This window comes from Rhea americana, unplaced genomic scaffold, assembly GCF_003343005.1.
Source record: "Rhea americana isolate MKP2758 unplaced genomic scaffold, rheAme1 scaffold_456, whole genome shotgun sequence".
Lineage (NCBI taxonomy): Eukaryota > Metazoa > Chordata > Aves > Rheiformes > Rheidae > Rhea > Rhea americana.
The window spans coordinates 210,490-226,732 of record NW_028186597.1 but is presented as its reverse complement, the minus strand read 5'-3'; the positions used below and the strand labels follow the sequence as shown (position 1 = coordinate 226,732).

The following is a 16,243-nucleotide window of genomic DNA, read 5'->3' as shown; positions in this document are numbered from 1 at the left end:
TCCTGCCTCACCCAACGAATCTGCTACTTCCAAAACACAGAGTTCTTCCCAAACTACACCAAGATTAGCCTTTACTGTTTTGGGTTCTCTTCCTCCCAACACAGATACCGTAGTTTCATATAAGCTTCAGAAAAAATATGCAGGAAATGAACAGCAGATGCACTAGAGGACTTTCAGCCAGGGTTGCATGAATAATACAAGCTCATCTTGATATTCTTGTAGCTAGCACTAATTTATGTGATCATTTATTTGTGCACACAGAAGCAGCAAAATTCACTGGTTTGTTTGCTAGATTATAGATTAACTGATAATCAGGAACAAAGTGTTGGTGTAGAAATTGCAGACACACASGGCAAACTGCACTAACTACAGGCTCTAAAATGTAAAGTAAACTTTATTATCCTTGAACCACAAAATAGATTTCTTTGGTTGTACAAATTTCACTAGTTACAGTCTTGATGCGCTAATTTTCCCTCAGAGTCTCTCAGGAGAGAATGGGAGAGAACCCAGAGCCTGGCACCAGGTACCGCAAAGGGAAAAGAAAAAAAAAATCACAAGTTAGTCACCAAAACCACTCCAGGATTGTTTCCAAAATTGCTCTTGTTAAAAAGCAGATGCTAAAATTAGATTTAAAAAGGAAAGCTYAACTTGCTGATGATGGAAGCAGCCATAGCTGCAGTTTGAGATTATCAGAATTCTCCCTTCAAAGCCCTGCAAAATTAAAACATACAAAGTCAGTTAAAAATGATCCACTGGATTTTGGCATGAAGGGAGGCTCTCAACTAAAAGAAACTGCATCCAGTCATTCAGCAAATATACAAGCAGAAGTGCCTGCCACTCCCAAGCCACATCCAGTCACTGAGAGGCTTCAGGTACAACTCTGGTCTTACTGCTGGAGGGGTTCAGCAGAGAGCACCAATATATTAGGGTAGACAGATCAGATTACTGCCAAGCTCAGATGCCTTTCTCTCTTCTATTGGAGGCATTAAAAAAAAAAAGGATATTTACTTCAGTAGTAGAGCAGAACAGAGCTATGGGCAATGTCTGTCTCCTCCACATTTGCAAAGCTCATTTGATACCGAATGTGTTCTAAGCCCTTGTTTCATGCAAGAAAACAATGAATTGCACCCCTGCTCCTTTTTTTTTTTTTTTTTTTTTTTCCTTGCATGCGCCAACCTATATTTGCCCTGTTCTGCATCGAAACGGACGTCAAGCCAACATCTTGGCAGAGAGAGCAGGATTATGTAGTTATTGCAAGGCATAAGCCAGACCCATTCTATTTCATTGTGCTCCCTGCCTGGCAGGCACTCCTTGAGAGCTCCATACCTAGCACCTCCTCAATATCACACTTCATCTCAGTGCTAGTAGGCAACTTAGTGGATTCACCCACTAGTATTCTCCTACCTGTAAGAACCCATTACTCCTAACTTAACCCCAGCAGCACACCTACCTTTTCCCATTTTCTGAATCCTAACCCACTACCTTATCTGCTGTATACACCGCCTACCTTTGCCACCATATCCTAACCCCCAACTATTCTGTCCCCTATTGCTGTCAAACATGCACACTGCTATATTCTCACTACAGCTTTTCAGCTCATTTCTCCTTTCTGCCCCAGATCACCAACTCAGTCATGATGCTGACAGAAGACAGATACCTGGCTTCCCCTGACACTTGGTACAGTGTGCATGTTGAGTGGCTCACACTCTGCATGTATGGGATACACACAATTACGTGTACCTCTAGGTAACTGTCTCCCGGAAGAGCACAAAATACTAGCAGGAGCAGTTTTTACACGGAACAGATAGCTGCTCTCACAGAGGCAAGTGGAATGGAGCTGATGCTTCCTAGAGCTGGCACAGGCTCCTGCTCATTCAGTCTTCTTTGCTTGAGCACACAGGTGTCAGTGTCAGAGGGAGGCACTTCACTGAAATTATTATTATTATTATTATTATTTTTGCCTCAAAGCTACCCCCTTCCACACACTCACAGAAGAAAGTGGTGACACTGTGTGTGGGAGATGCTTTTTGGCAAAAGACTGGAAATTAAATAGCAGTAAAGGCTGGAACTTCCTTCAAATTCATACTAGAATAGAAGCTCCCCTATTAATCATTAATAATCCAAGTTGAGGAAATACCAACTGGAGCCCCCTGCCACATTCTCACTTTTATGCTCTCCCTGTCCTACCCTTCCTCCCCCCTCCCCCCCCAATATGTACAGGCTAACAAACTGCAGCTGCCCACTGTCCTACCTACACCTCCTCTCAATTGGCCATCAGTAAGTCTATTGTCCCATTTTGTTCAGGACATGCCCCGATGCACTATGGGGTGAGAAAAGAGGGTGGTTCACAGCCTTAAAGGAAGTTAGTTAACCACAGCGCTCCCTGGGGTGCTCAGTTCCCATCCAGAGTCCAGGAGGCAGCTGTGGGGGCAGTTCAGTGCTGTCCCTGGAGCACAGGAAGCTCAAGAGCCCTGTGTAGGGCTATCCCATTGCCCAGGTGCATCAGATCTTCTACGTAGGGACAGCAGCCTCCAAACTGCGCCGGCTGTGTCGCAGTTTGCGTTTGCTGCTATACAGAGCCATTTCTTCAAGTGCTGATGCAGTAGGTGTTGATGAATCGTGTCTTAATAACATTTCCTCGTCCTCTTGCTGCCCATCCTGCTCCTGAAGAACTGTGTAGACACAAAAAGTTAAGGTTTTAGGAGAAAGTGCTAAGTTAGGTACATAGCTGATGCAGTAGATATGGGCATTAGCATGTACCCCTGCGCTGTCTCAAATTTAACACCTAAGTCTCTAAGATGTCGTTTAAACCAATCCTGTGCCCACTATCTTCTGCTGGTGTTTTTAGATGTAGTTCTTCTACTGACTGCTATTGATTTCGAGAAGAAATTTACATGTCTGAGAAAATTTCTATCGCTAACACTCAGGCTTCACTGCAAACAATAAGGAAGTGCCAAACCTTAGGGGAAAAAAAAAAGTATACTGAAAGGACTCAGGTGTATCCTTGTGCTCCAAGCATTTCAGTAGTTTTAACAGAGTATCAGCTACTGAAGGGCAATGCGAGCACCTGTGTGGTATGCAGTAGCTGAAGAACAGGGAGGGAAGGCAAGCACCTTGGCCTTGCTTAATATTAAAGTTACACAATTAAGTCTTTTCTGTAAATTTTGACTTTGACTTGTGTCCTCCACCAAAACAACTCAGCAAAAAAAAGATATTCTGTCAGGGCAGCCCCTCTGTTAACTAAGTCTCAGGCCCCTTAGGGATGTGCACTGCATCTGAAGTACCCTCCAGTTACAGTGACTTTTTGCCTTCCTGAAAGGAACTAGTGCTTTGACATGCACCTGGGACATCTGCCATTTGCAGTAGTTTGACTTGAGCAATGACTGTAAGATATGTGTGTAAAAAAGAAAAAAAAATCCATTAAATCATACCTTTTCTCCTTCAAGTACCAACTAGCTCCTGAGAAGCCCTTCTCTACATTTTTTTGACTTTACTACAGAACTTCAAGTACAAAAATCTATGAAGACATATCAGAGCAGAGGTGCACAGTTTGTTGAGTTTTACCTAATGGCCCTCCCTCTGCTCTAGAGCCAGTCTCCAGGATGCAATGTCCCCATTGTTACATGATCCAAGTATGAGTATTTGCTATAGTCCAGAGTTGTTCCTAACTATTACCTGTAGTGTTAACCTGTTGTTTGAAAAGGCCTCAGAACCAAATGAAAGTAGACGACAAATCTGTCATCTTGAAAGGTTTTTATGATTGATAAGCAGATGACTGACTTCCAAACAAGGCAAACTAGTGTAAAAGAAAGGCATATATATATATATAGACATGCAAATAAAAATCCAGATTTGGGTGAGAGAGAAATGAATGTGGCTTTCACAGAAGGAAGTCATGCCTCTTACACCCAGTAGTACTGGCAAACATGCAGGTAGGCGTGATCTCAAAGTTGCATACTGGACATTACAAAAAGCTTTTGATTGTTCCTTAGCCAAAGTTCTTAATGAAAACAAGCTGCCATGGGATAAGAAAACATGGTTCTTAGTGGATTAGTAAGTAGTTAAAACACTAGACAAGGTGTAGGAAGGAAATCTCTGTTTTAGGAGCAAATTGGTATCTGTAGCACAGTCAGTGTTTGGTAAGCGATGAGTGAGAGGAGAAGTGAAGATGACTGTATGGAGAGAGTTTGTTCATGATTCCAAGTTGGATATCTGGGTAGTCAAATGAAACATCACTACAGAAAAGTTTATTAGGATTTTACTGAGTTGACTGGGCAATTACATGGCATGTGAAATTTACTGCAAATGTCTATATGCTGGGAGCTGCCAATGAAGCTAGTGTTGCAGGGTGGGATGAGTTGGAAGCAGTGGGGAAGACACAGGGTTTTTTCAATAAAGTTTTTTTTTCTTTTCCTTTTATGGTAAGGAAGATTGCAGATAAAATCTCTCCAACTCTCAAATATTTTTCTTGAGAAAAATACTTCATTCAAATATACTCTCCACGTATTCTGAGAAGTGTATCTGAAAAGAGACAAAAGCAGGACTAGCAGGAAGCTAGAACTGATGCTGAAAAGGAGGGTTTTATTCCTGACACAGATGCTAGAACTTGCCAAAAATCTGTGTAGGCACATGAATGAGTTTAAAAAAGTCTATATGTTGAATGAAATGCTGCACTGCCTGAAAGAACCTGATATAGGGAAAAAAAAAAAAAAAAGAAAAAAAGAAACCCCCCCTAAAACCCCAAACATCCTTGAGAGCTTTGTCCCATATCAAAACAGCATAGTTGCATCTTAATCTGCTATCATTCCAGATTGAATTTTGGAAAAACTGCATGCTTTTTGGCACCTCACACATATCCCAGCCTCAAACAGTGGTGATCTAAGGATGACCTAGCCCAAAGACTAGCTCAAAAAGCTCTTAATACAGCATCATGATCTTTTTTTTCAACATCCGATAATATGGCTTTTATTCCATTTGAGGGCCCAAGAGACTGATGATAGGCAATAGTGAGGTTTGAAGTCCCTGCGCAAGTGCTGATCAGTTCCTGATGCTTCTATGGACTCCCTAGTTATGCAGACTGACTGAATGGATCATCTCAGAAAAGAAATCCAGGGTTGAGAGAGTTACACTGACAGATGAACAAGATACTATTTGCAGGAAAATGAGCTTTAGTTAAGGATCCCTGCAGCAGAACCTCCTTCTGGAAATGATGAACAAAAGGATCAGCTGTCTGAAGTGCAGCCTTTACTGAGGAGATTTACCAAGATAAAACCGAGAAACTGTTTCTTGTGTACATTAAAGGGGAAAAAACGGTTGCCGAATAGGCAGAAGAAAACCAGTGCTAACTGTTGAAAGAAATAACGCTAATATTAAGGAGCAGGCCCTGCTGAGCTCCATGCTTCTGCAACAGCCACCCACAAAGAAGCAGGAGATAGTCTGAGCCTCTGTATTGTACTTGGAGACTGGAAGATAACAAAGACTGAACAGATACGGCAGAGATTTCAATATTGTTTATTTACGCCGCCTGGCATGCAGATCCACAAAGTCAGACTTAGCAAGTCATATGGGTACTCAAGCATGTAAAGCCCTGAACCAGGAGCAATTTATCTGCCATTACCTTCTGCTAGAGCAAAGAATCCGACTGCCAGAAGCACAGGCTTCCGTCAGACCCTGAGCAACATTATCTAACTACTGCAGTTGCCAGAGGCCAAAATTTCCCACCCATGTTCTGCCCACTCTTTGCTCTGCAAAAAAAAAAAAAAAAAAAAAAAAAAAAAAAAAAAAAAAAAAAAAAAGGCAGGAAGAAACTAGGCACGCTTGTTTGTTAGACATCATTACCAGCAAGTTAGTTGTCACTAAAACAATGCAAAAATCCTACCCAAAACTCAATATGGCGAGTTTGGAGGGTTCATTCTAGAATGGGACAAAAAAGGACATTGCTTCAAGCAGCAAGAAACTGATGTCCTCAGTGCTGATTCCACAGGCAAAGAGACCCTCTAGGGGAAGCAAGTAGTACAAGGAGAACTCCCCTCAGCCATCAACTTACCTGAGTTATTTCTGTCATCTACGTATCTGTGATCATCAGCTGCATCAGGTGACTGGAAAAGAGCAGAATATATGAGCATTTACCTCTGTAACACTAATGCCAGGTAATTACCCACTTTTAGCCTTCCAACACATAGAACCTTTTGCCCTCAAAGGGTCTGGTGATACAGCAACTGGCGCATGACACTGTGAACACACATGATAATACATTAATCATTTGTGCTAAAGTCAAGTAGCCTGTTGCTTGAATTGCAGGATGAGAAGTGCCTCTGCCCATTAGAGTTGTCCTCTTAGTACTTTCAGGTGGGCAGGGAGGAGTGCAGGAAGGAAGTGACAGGAAAGACAGAAAGCATAAAGAAGAAAAGAAGCAGAAACATGAGAGACAAGACATGAGAAATCTATACTTCCTTGACAGTCTTGGATCCTAATTCTGCATCTGCAGTGTTTCTAGGCCTAGTTTCATAGGCAAAATCAACATTCTTCAGTATTTGGGTGTGTGTAGAGAATGGACATGCACTTACAACCTAGCAGACATTTTAAAAGACAGCTTTGGAGAGAAGGCTAAAGTAATAATCATGGAACTCCAGCACTTTCTGCTAACTTTAAAGCCTTTACAAAATGAAGATCATTTCCAATAACCACAGCTATCTGTACTTCATCAGACCAGAGTCATAACAACACAAAAAACAACAACTTTGGTCATCATCATTGGTCACTGAGGGGACAGGCATAAATGTCTCAAACTCTTGTTATTTTGCTTAAATACAGAATTTAATCTAGTTGTGGACAGTGCTTCAAGATCAGAAAGGTCAAACTACTCTATTAAGGTCCTCTGTTTACCACAACAATGGCTGCATTTATTTCTTCCGTTTCCAGGTTTGTACACAATACTTAGGCTGAGGAGCTAAACACTTCTCTGAGCTATACAAATAGGACAAGGTTTCAGAAGAGCTCAGTATCCAAACTTAGTAACATCAAACTCTTCTGAAAGTTCTGGTTGCTACTGAGCAACATCTGAGCCTGGGGTCTTTTCCTTGCTCAGCTCAAGAACAGCACAAGTGAGAAGTGTGTGTAATTTTAAACTGCAGGAAAAAGGTTGAGGTCTCTATGTATTTATATGGAAAGCACTGTAGAAGTTTCACAGCTGTGAGAAGTCCAAAATGCTTATATCTCCATATAAGCTTTGCCTATTTTGTGCAGCCAGCAAAACTGGAGGGGGAGGCAGGAAAGAAGGGCAGATGATCTCAGACTATTTAGTGTGTTAGAAATAAAGTGAAGGTATGGCAAAAGCTATGCTCTTCACGAAGAGCAGAGAGCAGAGCATAGGGGACAGTGATGGCTTTGGCATGTATTGCTGAGGAGCTTTTCATATTCCAGAAAATAGCAAAAGGAATCCAAAGGGCATGACATACTTGTGTGATGATGGCCAGGAAGAGAAACAGTCTCTTAAATACTGCACTGCTGTGAGAGGTCCAGAGGAACTGCCTGATGACTTGGAGGTGTAGTGTTACTCTTTGGAGGCAGCTTCTTAGCTGCATGAACAGGATGGCATTATGACCTCAGCAGAGGCTTGGGGAAACTCAAGTGGTCCAGAGCTGGCCCCTGGACACTGGGGCTCAAGTTGCCAGCCCTCAACATGCCTCGTACAGAACCTGGACAGGTACATATGCTGAAAGGGAAAGGATTCTTAGAGAAAAAGATGAGTGATTACCAAAGGCTGGGTAATATCACCAATAAAAGTACAGTCAGACAAAAATATGAATCAAACAATGAAAAACTACCTAAGAATCCTCCAACTGCAATTCTGCTAAAGTCAGCTTAACTTTGGGGATAAGATCTTCCCCAAAGATCTTATCTCAGACCTGAGATCTTTGCATCATGACAGCAGGTTAAAGCCTAACATGGCAGTACTTTCTACCTCTCCATGCACAACAGAAATGTAACCCCAGGTATCTAATATTACCACTTCATTGTCTTCACTAAAATATATATATATATACACACATATATATATATATATATTATGGATGCATAGTGTCTGCTCTGATCAACTGTCACAAATGTAATCAGTCAATGACAGACACAGACAAATAAGAGGTAGATCACAGGAATGACACAGCAGCTTAAATGAAATGAGAATTTTTCTTCCTGAAAGAACCTGGCCAAGGCACTCACCCCACAGTCTGGTGTGCTCTCATCACATGATTATTTCAGAATTCATCTACAGCAGAGTTACAACATATGGCAATTTTAAGCACAGCTGTTTCTTCTGCAGGATGCTGGATACGCTCTAGTTTGAAATTAAATTTGCTCCAATTTACAACTTATTGGCACTCAGTTTTGTAGGGTGCCTCTTTTAATTCTCATTTTCACTTTAAAATATTTTAGAATCAATTGATTTGTCTCTAGAAGTTTGCCAGAGTTGCCATTGGCTTGTATCATGCTCAAAGGTGGTGACCTTAAAAGCACTGAGAAATAATGCTCTAAGGTGAAGATATATTTGCAAAGGCTTTGTCAATAGTTTTAAAACCATATGGATCAATTTCTTCACAATCCCACTTGAATGAAGTCTCCAGGAATAACTGAATTATATGGTATGGCTGGTCATCATTGCCTCCTACACAGACAGGATCTCTGAAGAGGGCTTCCTCAAGGGGTTCAACCTCTGCTCTAAGTCATCACTGTACTTGCAGGCACTACCATCAAATCAGGCTCTAACCAATCTAGTAGATGGCAGGAATTCAGCATGCAGTTTATACCTGGATTTCGTAAACAGGTTTGGAAGAAGGAATAGCAGCAAATTCCCGGTAGTCAAACTTCTTTTCGGACAGGGACTAGAAAGGACAGCAAGAAGGGAAATAGAGAAGAAAGAGTAAGGGGAGAGGAATGGACAAAAAAACCAGTAGCAAGCAGAGTGATTTATACAGAAACAAAAGCAGAGGCAGAGCATCATTCTCAGTGCCAAGGCATGCCTGAATACAGTCTCTGAAAATGAGGCTTCTCTGGGACATTGTATTTTATCTCTTCTGGCTGGATACAGTCTCTGAAAATGAGGCATTTCTTGGACATTGTCTTTTATCTCTTCTGGCATCAAGACACGGGCTGCCAAGTTGCAGAGAAGGCATTATGTGCTCCATAATGTGCAGCAAGCTGCACATCAAGTTAGGTGACAACCCTATTTTCATAAAAAATTAGTGACAAGATTTCTGATAGCTTTAGCAAAGCCAGGATTTCAATCCAGAGTTGGCTCTACTGTGTGACCTTGGGCAAAGCTGTGTCCCCTCTGTGCAGCTGTTCCCACTCTTCTGTCTATCTTACTAATTTTGGAAGCTATCTGCAACAATCCTGTTGCATTTATACTGTATCTAGAAAAAGCAAGATGCCGATTTCAGCTGGACTTCTCAGTTTTATGCTATGACATCTCTGGAATGAAAGGCTTTCTGAATACAGAGATGGAGGAAAAAAATTGATAAGAAAGGGGTGGAATAATAAAACAGGGAAACAGAAACCAGACACTAAAACTCAGTTGTTAAAAATGGAGATGCTTCTAGCAATGGGTATGTCAGAGTTCCATGCAAGATGCCCTCATCACCATTTGGCACATCATGCAACCAGACCTGGGTAAAGTATTTAAGTAGGGATCCTGTGGACCAGATGTATGATCTATGCCCCAAGTCAGTGACTGACAAATCCCAGAATTATAGGCAAAATAACAAAAATAAGCAGAAGCATCTCATACCAGCCTTCCTGGAGAAGTGACATTCCTGGGGCTGCAGTCTGCAAAATAAGATGTGAAAGCACTATTTAGGGAATGGCTCTATTACACACAGCACTTCCCCTGCCATTTAGCAAYATGTAAGTGTAATAAAAGACTATGCTGAGGAAAGAGATGGCCTCCTCAGCACAAGAACCTCTTTCCTGTCTTTGTGGTCATGATGCTGGGTTTTCTKTTGCTTTGGTCCCTGGAACCATACCCGAGATGTTTAAGTCTCTTTTCTATAGATCAGGACTATCTCCTATGCTGAGAGATGTCATATGCCCCAAAGGACCTTCCAGTCTCAACAGAATGAGACAACTGCTTTCAACAGGTTGTTTTGGATCACAAGAAAGAGGCTTAGCTAGAGAAGCAGTAACCTTTATTCCTCAGAGATAGGAATAGCTATACAATACCTTCAAGCGGTGTTGGTGATGGGGTAGGAACAGGTGATGGTGATTCTGCCAGTTGCTCCAGAGTGCTGCGCTTTTTTCCCTCCTTGGACTTAGCAATAACCATTTGGGCTTTAAGAGCATCCTGTTCAAGTGACTTCATCCTGCCTCAGAAAGAAGCCGTGGAGAGAAACAGACATCACACGTTGTCATCTCGGTAACATCTAATACCTTCTTCTATATCAAGCAGCCAGACCACAGACAACAGGTTGAGTGCAAAAAGGTGGAATTAGCACATTAGCCTTCTGGCTTCCCGAGCAAGACAGACTTTCATAGTAGGAAGGAACAGCTTGGTTTGCTGTCATCAGATGTTAATATCTTGAAAAACGCACCATCAAATGCCCTGAAAAGACAGAACCTAGAACTAAGCACCAACCCTCTGAGAAGCTGTAGGCCTTTCTGGAGGTGTCCTATATGATGGGAGAGCAACACAAGTTAGGAAGGAGGAAGGCAAACTGTCTAGCCTCAAATGAGGAGGATCAGTTTTCACGGGCTTTAGTCTCTTCTGTGTTCTCACTATGTTTTATCTTAACTCTCTTCTGCCAGGATTATGAGCTACCTAAGAAAATGTGGGTTCAGCTCTCAGAAATGTCTGCTTCCCAAATATCAGACAAGCCCTGCACCCCTCCATCTCACTCTCATTGAGATAAATGCCGGTAGTCTGTGGGACCTCAGCAAAATGAATACTAAAATTTTCTCCCTAGCTCTAACAAGACACCGCTGGGAGCAATGAACTAGGATACAGGGATACAGACAGGGATTGTTGAACATGCAGCTGGCAGGAGAGGGGCTGTGCACACCTGGATTGGTTTCCTGACCCCGAAATTCTTGAGACGTGACTCTGCATTGGACTAGGCATCTGAGCTGGCCTGGCCCCAGGAGCAGGTGCCCACTGTCGGGATTGGTACAACTTCCTGGCCAGGTCCTGCTCGTACTGTTTAATACTGTCTTCAAGAGCTGAGGATCTGAGGAGGAGGAGGAGGAAGAGGAGGAAGAAGAGGAGAAAGAAGAAGAGGAGATGATGATGATGAACATCACAGCAGACTAGCACAGGGAAAGAAAGAAACAGATACAGGAACATACTCTGATGAGAAAAAAAAATATGCATCTGATATAGGGGTAGCCTTGATTAAAACAAGCTCTTATATCTGATCTTATCCAACACCAACTGCTGCAGAAGCAGGAACCTGCAGAGGGCAATCTGGGATGACATGCTTAGAAGTGTTAGCCTTTACAGCCTCAGCATCTAGGGACTGCCCTCCTCATGTGCTGGGAAAAGATGATTAGAAAGGCCCAGCAGACCAACAGAAATGGCCCAGTAGGTAGTTGCAAAGGGTGTGCATGTGTGAAGCTGACTGAGTACAAGACATGATTGTGTGTGTGTGTGCACGCACATAAGCACAAATGCACACACATTTGGACAGTTATTAGTGTACATTTGCATACACATATCTGACCATCTGTTAGCATGAACCCTTGCTTGACCCTGAGAAAAATGGATGCGAAGTGGACATCAGGAGGGAGTTGTATTTGCCACAGGCCCTAGAACACATGCAACCAAAAAGGCAAGCGCATTCACAAAGAGCACTTGCATGTTGGGAAGACTCCCAAGATACATACAGCTCTTTCTAGACACCTTCTGTCCCTTCTGGATATGTGCCTGTACCTTCTCAATCATACTCTTCCTATGGCATGAATGCTAGTAGTTGTGTGTGTGCTCAGACCACTTATGTAGCATGGGTCTCAACATCTTTGTCCCTAAAAAGCACTTGTGGGGGAGGGGGGGGAAGAGATAGGCACGCACACATGTCCTGGCACGGCACAGATGACAGTACATAAAAGGAAAACCCAAGAACATGCAAACGGATGGGGTCAGGATTGGGGTCAGGGTATAGCACACAGACCAGAGAAGTGGAAAGAATCACAAGATAGAAGTTTAGAAAGAAAATAATAAAGTCAGTGGCATACATTTTAAAAAAATATAGGTTAGTGAGGCTGTGGCAACATACACAGGGCAACCTAGTCCTCCTTCCCAAACAGCACATGTGGTACTGCCTGGGGATCTCTGGAACAAAGACATCAGCCCTGGCTGCCTGCCATAAACCCACTGTGCCTGCTCAGCTTTAGAAGACAGGTCCTAAGAAGAACAGCTCATCCTGGGAGATGTGAGGTAGGAGGGGACATCCAGCACACACTGAGCTTAAGTGTCCATCCTGGCTTACAGAAAGGATCGTTATGGTGAATGACTGATTCCTGCCAATGCCAAAATAAGCAAGGCTATAGCCCTAGCCAAGGAATCAGCCAGACCCTTCTCTAAGAACTGAGGAAAATGTAGTATCTTGGAAGGTATTACAAGAAACAAAATGGAACTGAGGACCTGGTCTGCAGAACTTAAAAATCGTAAGACTGGATCTGATACTTGAAAACTAACGCAGTTGCAAGTGGCTTCCCTTTAGAATCACAGAATCAGTAAGGTTGGAAGGGACCTCTGGAGATCATCTAGTCCAACCTCCCTGCTCAGTAGGGTCACCTACAGCATGTCAGGAAGGGTTGCATCCAGGTAGGCCTTGAATGTCTCCAGAGAAGGAGACTCCACAACCTCTCTGGGCAACCTGTTCCAGTGCTCTGTCACTCTCACAGGGAAGAAATTCCCCCTCACCTTCAGGCGGAACTTCCTGTGCTTCAATTTCTGGCCATTGCCTCTTGTCCTATCACATGGGACAACTGAAAAGAGTTTGTCCCCATCCCCTTGACACTCTCCCTTCAGGTACTTGTAGACATTGATAAGATCCCCCCTCAGCCTTCTCTTCCCCAGGCTAAACAGGCCCAGCTCTCGCAGCTGTTCCTCATAGGGCAGGTGCTCCAGCCCTCTGATCATCTTTGTAGCCCTWCRCTGGRCTCTCTCCAGTAGCTCCATGTCTCTCTTGTCCTGGGGAGCCCAGAACTGGACACAGTGCTCGAGATGAGGCCTCCCCACGGCTGAGGAGAGGGGCAGGATCACCTCCCCCGACCTGCTGGCAACACTCTTCCTAATGCACCCCAGGAGACCATTTGCCTTCCTGGCCACAAGGGCACATTGCTGGCTCATGGATCTTTTAGCATGCAACTCCTACACCTGAATGGCTCTTCCTTCACTAGTTCGTTTTCCACAAACAAAATATGCTTAAAAGGGATGAGACTGAAGGTTTGGAATGCAGTGATTTCCATTTTGCATTCAGTAGACACGACCACTACACTCAACACTCACTAATCTTTCTATCAGTGCAATGCAAAACTTTTATTGTGCCCTATGCAATTTCAGCAAATATCCAGCTGAAACAGAACCAAAGGCAGGTGTATGGTAGTATTACAAGAGTCAATAATACTAACATTTAAAAAAATGCTGTTTTATTTTTCAGCATCAGAAGTGTCTTTATCTGCTGGCAACAGCAGCAAGCTCTTGTAGGAATACAGACTCTTGAGGCAATTGGTGCACATGCTATGATATATGAGCAGTGTTCTCATAGTTACTTTGCTGTCAAAGGTTTGTATTTTGGGCAATGTCATGGTCTTCCATTCTATATCTATCTTAAATAAAATTTTTATTCTAGCATTTTCTGGATGTTTTCATGTTCAGGTTTAGGAAGAAATCAGAGCTCATACTACTTCATACTGCCTGCCCTGTAGTATGAGGAGATACACATGGGAAATGAAGGCATGAGGGAAGAGAAAAGCATGGGGTCCTAATTGGGAAGGGATGAGGAATCAGAATCTATCACCTCTCAAAGCATAGTCAAGTTAATTTTCAGACAGCTGCCTAACAGACAACTTCTGTTTGCTAGGTCAAATACAAAAAATTCAACAGTGGAGCATTTTTTTAGGTGCAAAAATTGAACAGTAACTCTCTGCTAGATGTCTGCTCCTGCTGACTCTGTGGTGCTTACACACTATCATATCGACCTTCAGCTTTTATGCGTTTATGCTTATAGCTTCCCTGTGAGACAGAGAAGTGCTATTACTGTCATCTCACAGGAGTGCATCTGCAGCACAGTGAGATCCAGTGATCTGTCCAAGGTCAAAAGGAACTATAGGGCAGAGCAAGAATTTTGGTCTGATCATCTGAGTCTCAGCCCAACCTCTTCTAAGCAACGATTTGTAAGCACGTATTAGCTCTCCAACACCTACCCAACTTGTAGCCCTACTATGCAAGGACACTGCCTCTATTCCAGCAAGAACAGTTCACAAATCCTCTTCCATTTGTTAAGGTACAGGAAAAAGGGTTGTTCTTCACATAATACTTTGTAGTCATTGGTTCTGCATGATCTCTCAGGAAAAACAGTTTGCTTAATAATAATCACTTAATTTGTCCAAATATATACTTCAAACATTTTTTTCAGTTTTTGAGTTAGATTTTCTCTCTTGGCTGCTTTAGAGGATTTGTTTTTGAATAATTTTTAAAAGTTACATGAAAATCCATTCTGCTCAGAAAATATACTCTAAAAAAGATAAAAACATTTCATTCTCCATTAAAAAATAGGACAGAAATCCATGCTTAACGTGAAAACACAGGACCTCATTTGTAAATGATGCTACCTGAAAACATGCGAAACTGAAACCACGAGAACAGCAGCAACTAGAATAGGCATGAAATGCCAAATAAAGCACAATATGCAGCAAGTCAGAGCAGCAGATACAGTGCTATAATTTCTGGCCTTCATTACAGCCTGGAACAGTAGCATAGGGAGAAAACAATCGTAACAGCACACTATGGTAAGACATTGACTCATTGCTGTGCCTGTATCTAGGCATCTCCATTAACGGGGGGCAGAAGGATAAGAGATTGAGTAAAAAACACAGAATAATTTGTGTTGGGAAGGACCTCTGGAGGTCACCTGGTCCAAAAGCTGCTCAAAGCAGGTCAGTTTCGAAGGCATATTAAGTATGCTACAATACGCCAGACCTTACTTCTAAGTTAAGGTTTCATACAACAGATAGGCTTCTCAGTAACCTGTTCAGTGCTTCAGAAAAAAATTTCCAATTGATAGATAGATCTGGCCGCAAACTCTTTCAGGACAAAGGAGTTGGAGCACACCAAAAATTTTTTTCCCCAAAGACAAGAGCTTTGGTACTGGAAACATTAGTTCAATCCAGCTCTAAATAAACCATAAACAGATGCATTTTATGATATCCAAATGACAATAGGACACTTCATACTCTCAAAGCCCTAGATAATCAGCCAACTCTCATGGTTGAGGGTTGCACCATTCATTTCTTCATCCACGGAACCTTCTCAGAAGGAGGCAGCACCATTGTCCTTTCTGTCTGGGCACAAACACTGGAATTGCAAGGTGATATCACAACTCAGGGCAATCCCTCCAGTGTCCTATCTAACAGGTTGGCAAGGATGAATCTCTAGCAGCCCTGTTCCTCTGAAGATCTCATTCAAACTCCAAAAGAGACTGGTTTCAGATTATCCTTTGAATAGCCTGCTACTGAACACTCAGGGAAGAAAACTGTAATTAGTTTTAGGAGCAGCTTGGCCACTTTTTGAAAGGAATTATGTGATGTAGTAAAGGCTTAGACTAGCTTCCAGTCTTAAGTTCTGAGGTAGGAAGTTCTCTCTCCCTAAACAATTGTTTAACTATGTGTTCATAGCTGAAGAAGCAGCTGGATAAAATTATCTAAGTCTTGCTAACTTCTTGGCTTCAGCAAGTTTTCCAGTCTAGTAACATCAAATACAAGAAATGCTCTTTCCCTTTTTCATTTTTCAAGCTGTTGCCTTGCAGCTTCACTAAATATCATCTTCACATTACAAAAGAGCTGAGGAGCTGTCTGTCGAGAGGAAAGGGATACATTCACTATCATATAGGTGTGTTTGAGCCATGTTTTTTATAAAACTCCACTGTCCTCATAACTGTGCAAGCGCTGTTGAAATGTAAGAGAGGCATCTCACTCATGCACCTGTCAGAAGCAGATGCGCTCAGTCAGGCAGTGGGTGCTTTACACTATTTGA

At 42.5% G+C, this 16,243-nt stretch overlaps 1 protein-coding gene across 1 annotated transcript in view; it reads right to left on the bottom strand.

Moving 5' to 3' along the window:
• Positions 1-376: 376 nt before the first annotated feature.
• SCRIB (scribble planar cell polarity protein) overlaps positions 377-16,243 on the bottom strand; it is a 117,524-nt gene continuing 101,657 nt past the window's right edge. Inside the window, exons 41-45 of the mRNA XM_085316180.1 lie at positions 10,216-10,355; positions 9,785-9,822; positions 8,805-8,879; positions 6,047-6,098; positions 377-2,672 (exon numbers count right to left, since the gene is read on the bottom strand). Coding sequence (XP_085172306.1) covers positions 2,512-2,672; positions 6,047-6,098; positions 8,805-8,879; positions 9,785-9,822; positions 10,216-10,355 — 466 coding nt within the window. The 3' untranslated portion in view covers positions 377-2,511. The remainder of the gene's footprint in view (positions 2,673-6,046; positions 6,099-8,804; positions 8,880-9,784; positions 9,823-10,215; positions 10,356-16,243) is intronic.